Source organism: Sinocyclocheilus anshuiensis, unplaced genomic scaffold, assembly GCF_001515605.1.
Source record: "Sinocyclocheilus anshuiensis isolate Anshui unplaced genomic scaffold, SAMN03320099.WGS_v1.1 scaffold565, whole genome shotgun sequence".
Classification (NCBI taxonomy): Eukaryota; Metazoa; Chordata; class Actinopteri; order Cypriniformes; family Cyprinidae; genus Sinocyclocheilus; species Sinocyclocheilus anshuiensis.
Window position 1 is genome coordinate 176361 of NW_015539869.1, and position 5936 is coordinate 182296.

At 36.9% G+C, this 5936-nt stretch overlaps 2 protein-coding genes across 3 annotated transcripts in view; both read right to left on the reverse strand.

Annotated features, from left to right (window-relative positions):
* The window catches only part of LOC107685033 (keratin, type I cytoskeletal 47 kDa), an 18700-nt gene that overhangs the window by 5836 nt on the left and 6928 nt on the right, over positions 1-5936 (reverse strand). The window contains exons 4-7 of one of the 2 annotated variants that reach the window (XM_016481454.1): positions 3935-4091; positions 2365-2526; positions 1353-1478; positions 19-276 (exon numbers count right to left, since the gene is read on the reverse strand). In XM_016481454.1, the coding sequence (XP_016336940.1) occupies positions 19-276; positions 1353-1478; positions 2365-2526; positions 3935-4091 (703 nt within the window). Of the gene's footprint in view, positions 1-12; positions 277-1352; positions 1479-2364; positions 2527-3934; positions 4092-5936 lie in introns of both variants that reach the window. The other variant, XM_016481455.1, reaches the window with a different exon arrangement.
* The window catches only part of LOC107685035 (probable serine/threonine-protein kinase fhkB), a 2103-nt gene continuing 1560 nt past the window's right edge, over positions 5394-5936 (reverse strand). The window contains exons 2-3 of the mRNA XM_016481458.1: positions 5647-5936; positions 5394-5604 (exon numbers count right to left, since the gene is read on the reverse strand). Coding sequence (XP_016336944.1) covers positions 5479-5604; positions 5647-5936 — 416 coding nt within the window. The 3' untranslated portion in view covers positions 5394-5478. The remainder of the gene's footprint in view (positions 5605-5646) is intronic.

Sequence of the window (5936 nt, forward strand, 5' to 3'; positions counted from 1 at the left end):
GCTCTTCACAACCTCCACCTTCAAGGCCGGCGTCTTGAGCGCGGCGAGGTTGCTGGGCTCTCCGGCGCCCTCCAGCAGAGCTTTATACGTGCCGATCTCGCGCTCCAGCTGGACCTTGGTGCTGAGGAGCATCTGGTAGTCACGGCTCTGCTGCAGCGTGTTCTCGCGCACCGAGGTGAGCTCGCCCTCCAGAGCGCCAGCCAGCTGAGCCAGAGAGAAGAGCTGAGCCTGGTACTGAGCCTGCGCCTCCACCAGACGCTGCTCCAGATTCCCCTTCTGCAGCACAACACAGGTGATCCGGCAATTAAACACACATCTGACGCATGATGTGCATGATCAAATACAAAATAATTCTGCATTAGCATACTGACTATACTCTAATAATCATTAGTAAACTTAGCACAAAAGATGTCTCTTCTGCTCACCAAGGCTTACTATTTACTGTAAAAATTGTGAAATATTTATACAGTTTAAAACAGCTGTTTCTATGTGAATCTATGTTAAACTGTAATGTATTTCTGTGATGCGCAGCTGTATTTTCAGCATCATTACTCCAGTCTTCAGTGTCACATGATCTTCAGAAATCATTCTAATATGCTGAGAAGCATTTCTGATTATTATCAATGTTGAAAACAGTTGTGCTGCACAATATTTTTGTGCAAACCGTGATGCATTTTATTTTTCAGGATTCACAGATGATTAGAAAGTTCAAAAGAACAGCATTGATTTGAAATGGACATTTTAATAGCCTATAGTGTCACTTTTGATCAATTGAATGCGTCCTTGATGAATAGAAGTATTAATGTTTTAAAAATTGTACTGACCCCGGACTTCTGAAAGTGAATGCAAATAAAACTATTTTATTTATATTATATTATATTTTTAACGTTTAAAATTGAAACGTGTTTATAACTGACTTTTTCATTCATTTTGGATTCTTTTATTTTTCTTTGAATTTTTCGCATGCAGTGCATTCTGGGATTTTTTTCTGTAAGGATACATGCAATGCTGTTGTAGGATTTGGCCAAAACCATAATTTTTCTTAGTTATTAATTATTTTTGCATATCTTCATGTCAGGAGGGAATGATGCCTTATAAAGACATACTCGGCGAAAAGGAGACGTTCAAAAGTAACACTCTCATAATGTTTGCATAGCAACGTTCCCTTAGCGTTTTTATGCAAGAAAAAGTTACTTAAACACTGGACATTTTTTGAGCATTCAAAAGTAACATTCTCATAATGTTTGCAAAATAATAAACAATCTACTTAATGTGTTCACTAACATTCACATAACCATGAAAAAGTGTTTTTAAAACATCTAAAAACAGGACATAACTTAACATGTTTTTACCTCCACCAGCGCGGCGTCCAGCTGCGTCTGCAGACTCAGGCTCTGTTTGCGGTTGCCGGTGATTTCGGAGCTGCCGCTGACGGTGGTCTCTGTGATCAGCTCCACCTCCGCCTGCTTCTTCTCCACCTGAACCACAGCAGCAGCAGCCTCAGTGTTGACAATGTTGCTAAAAGTTGCTACAGGATGTTGTGATGTCATTGGGTGATGATGACGTCATCATGTAACGATGACGCAAAACTGCATCATCGCATAGAATCCACAATACATAATTCAAAATATGTTCATTTAGATTTGTTGATAAAAATAAGAAAATTTAATTTAGACTATCTGTAAAAGTAATATGAACACAACATGTTAATGATTAGATATTTTCACGTTTCAAAACTACACTGAATTGAACCGTTGCACATTTTTGAACAATTACTTGTGATGCATTTTCTTATAAACTATAAAACTACGCATTCCGAACAATTATGATTTTAAGCAGTATACTGGTAGTTAGTTAGTATGCTACAGTTTCAGAAAAGTCCATAAGAACAGGGCACAATATTAATTTTCCGTATTATTTTTTCACAGGTGTTTTACCTGTATTTTACATTCCGCATTGTATTTTGTGTTAGGTTTACAGGAAATATCTGTAAACTTAACACATAATATCCTGTCAGAAAATTACCAGTACCTTTTCTGCTTGTCTTACAGTGTACCTAACTGATCAACAACAGACAAACTAATAACAATGAGTATCTTAAATGAAGAAATATTATTTAACTATTACTGCTAGGCACTTCTCTCCAACTCTCTACAGACTGGCTTTTTGTGTAATTTAGAGGGAAAATCTATGCCTTTTTATCATTTTATTCACTTTTAAAAAGTTGCTAAAAGTTGCCAAATTATTTTTAAAAATAGCTACATTTGTTGCTAAGTGCTTTTTGGAAAAAAAGAAGAAAAGAAAAAGCTAGATCTTGCAACAAAACTGCTGAGATGTCCAGACTGAGCGCTGTGTTGTTTGTACCTGTTTGGTGTACCAGTTCTCGGCCTCCCGGCGGTTCTTCTCGATGTCCGTCTCGTACTCGGAGCGCATCTCAGCCAGCACTCGAGACAGATCCGTGCTCTCGATCTCCTTCACATCCACCGTCACGGTGCCCATCATCTGCCCACGCAGGGCTATCATGTCCTGAGTTTCACAAAACCAGTTTAAAGAGGCCTGGAACTAACATTTTAGCTTGTGTTGTTTAGTGTGTTTAGCAAGACAAACATAAAAAAAAACATTAAAAACAATTGACTCAATTGACATTTAATTTTTTTTCTCCCTCTCCCTATCACTCTATATATTCATATGTGACCCTGGAGCACAAAACCAGTCAAAAGGGTCAATTTTTTTAAATTGAGATTTATACATCATCTGAAAGCTGAATAAATAATAGGATAGGACAATATTTGGCCGAAATACAACTATTTGAAAATCTGGAATCTGAGGGTGCAAAAAAATCTAAATATTGAGAAAATCATCTTTAAAGTTGTCCAAATGAAGTTCTTAGCATTGCATATTACTAATCAAAAATTAAGTTCTGATATATTTACGGTAGGAAATTTACAAAATATCTTCATTAAACATGATCTTTACTTAATATCCTAATGATTTTTGGCATAAAAGAAAAATCAATAATTTTGACCCATACAATGTATTGTTGGCTATTGCTACAAATATACCCCAGCGACTTAATACCGATTTTGTGCTCCAGGGACACATATATATTAGGTCTCGCAATATTATCAAAAATACATAAATCAATTATATTTTTTTTATATATAAAATATATAAATAGTTATATAAAAATATGTACTTTCTGCTATTTATACTATTATTGCAAATAGTGGCAATTAACTGCACCTCAGTATTGTAGTACATTACGCAATAAAACGTATTGAGTGTAAATTATCGTTTTAATTTAAATAATTAAATGGATGCCACCTTATTGGGACAATGAATCCCTCCCTACACCTACCCGATACTTAATATTTTCAACTTTTCAATTATCTCCTTCATTTTTATTAAAAATAAATGCCTTTCCGAAGCGATATGAGATTTGAGGCGGATTCGAACTCGGGTCATCGCGTCAAAAATGAGATTGAGGTCTCCGCAGAGCAAAAGTGGGCGTTCCTGACATTGTGGGTGTTTTCAAACTGCTGGGTGTTTAAATGATACCCCTTACCTGACCCCACCCCTAAACCTATCCGTCACTATGACGTCAGCCAATCAGGTAACATGGTCGAAAACGCCCCTCTGTTTTGGCCTGGATGGGCGGAGTTAGTGTAAATAGCTTCTGCCAACAAGGCGAGCAATTTGCACTTAGTGTAAATAGACGCTCCGTAAAAAAATGTATTATTATACATAACTAATATATAATAAATAATAAATTTATATGTGTTTGTTTAAATATAATGTAATTATATTATTTTTTTATTATAAATTATATTACATTACAATTATATAATAATATTAAATAAATTATATTATAATATAATAAAAGATCATATAAATAAATATTTTTCATGGCTGTGAGAAAGGAAAGTGTGGTCACCTCCTGGTGCGCGTCTCTGAGAGCGGCGCACTCCTTCTCCAGGCCCGTGACCTCCGGCAGTAAGACGGCGTTGGTGGAGTCATACTCCTTCTTCAGGGTCCTCAGACCGGCGATGTCTCCCTCCACAGACTGACGCATGGCCAGCTCCGTCTCGAACCTGCGCGGCACGGTTAAAACGCTCACTTTCACTCTTCACACCATAACGACAACTGCAACGCATTAGTAATCGTTCTGCTATGAGAAAAGGAAATCCGCACCACAACTATAACGATAATGACACGGACGAACAATATCGCTGGAATCACCTACAGAGCGATTTTCTTTCCAGCTGGTGCACGATAAAAACATTGACGGCCAATCACAACCCTTTTTGCTTTAAAGAGCTCGAGTATTTAAAGCGGCAGTTGATGAAAGTATAGTTAAAGTTATCGCTCTGTGGATGCTAATATAGATATCACTATAGTTATAGTTATCGTTCATTATCGTCCACTGGTGTCAATGCTAATATAGTTATCATTCGCCAGTATCGACGCTTATATAGTTATCGTGATAATTATCGTTATAGTTAATGTCCACTGCTGTGGATACAGTTATCATTATAGTTATCGCTCATGGTGTGGATGCTAATATAGTTATCGTTATAGTTATTGTTCATGGTGTGGACGATAATATAGTTATAGTTATCGCTCATGGTGTGGATGCTAATATAGTTATTGTTATAGTTATTGTTCATGGTGTGGACGATAATATAGTTATCGCACATGGTGTGGACGTGAATGTAGTTATCGTTATAGTCATCACTCATGGTGTGGATGCTAATATAGTTATAGTTATCGCACATGGTGTGGACGCGAATATAGTTATCGTTATAGTCATCACTCATGGTGTGGATGCTAATATAGTTATAGTTATCGCACATGGTGTGGACGCGAATATAGTTATCGTTATAGTCATCACTCATGGTGTGGATGCTAATATAGTTATAGTTATCGCACATGGTGTGGACGCGAATATAGTTATCGTTATAGTCATCACTCATGGTGTGGATGCTAATATAGTTATAGTTATCGCACATGGTGTGGACGCGAATATAGTTATCGTTATAGTCATCACTCATGGTGTGGATGCTAATATAGTTATAGTTATCGCACATGGTGTGGACGCGAATATAGTTATAGTTATAATCATCACTCATGGTGTGGACGATAATATAGTTATAGTTATCGCACATGGTGTGGACGATAATATAGTTATCATTATAGTCATCACTCATGGTGTGGATGCTAATATAGTTATAGTTATAGTCATCACTCATGGTGTGGACGATAATATAGTTATAGTTATCGCACATGGTGTAGACGCGAATATAGTTATCATTATAGTCATCACTCATGGTGTGGATGCTAATATAGTTATAGTTATCGCACATGGCGTGGATGCTAATATAGTTATAGTTATCGCACATGGCGTGGATGCTAATATAGTTATAGTTATCGCACATGGCGTGGATGCTAATATAGTTATAGTTATCGTATAGTTATTGTTCATGGTGTGGACGTGAAAATAGTTATCGTTATGGTCATCATCGTGGTATGGATGCTAATATAGTTATAGTTATCGCACATGGTGTGGACGGGAATATAGTTATAGTTATTGTTCATGGTGTGGACGTGAAAATAGTTATCGTTATAGTCATCACTCATGGTGTGGATGCTAATATAGTTATAGTTATCGCACATGGTGTGGACGCGAATATAGTTATAGTTATAGTTACTGTTCATGGTGTGGACGTGAAAATAGTTATCGTTATAGTCATCACTCATGGTGTGGATGCTAATATAGTTATAGTTATCGCACATGGTGTGGACGCGAATATAGTTATAGTTATAGTTACTGTTCATGGTGTGGACGTGAAAATAGTTATCGTTATAGTCATCACTCGTGGTGTGGACGCGAATATAGTTATAGTTATAGCACATGGTGTGGACGCGAATATAGTTAT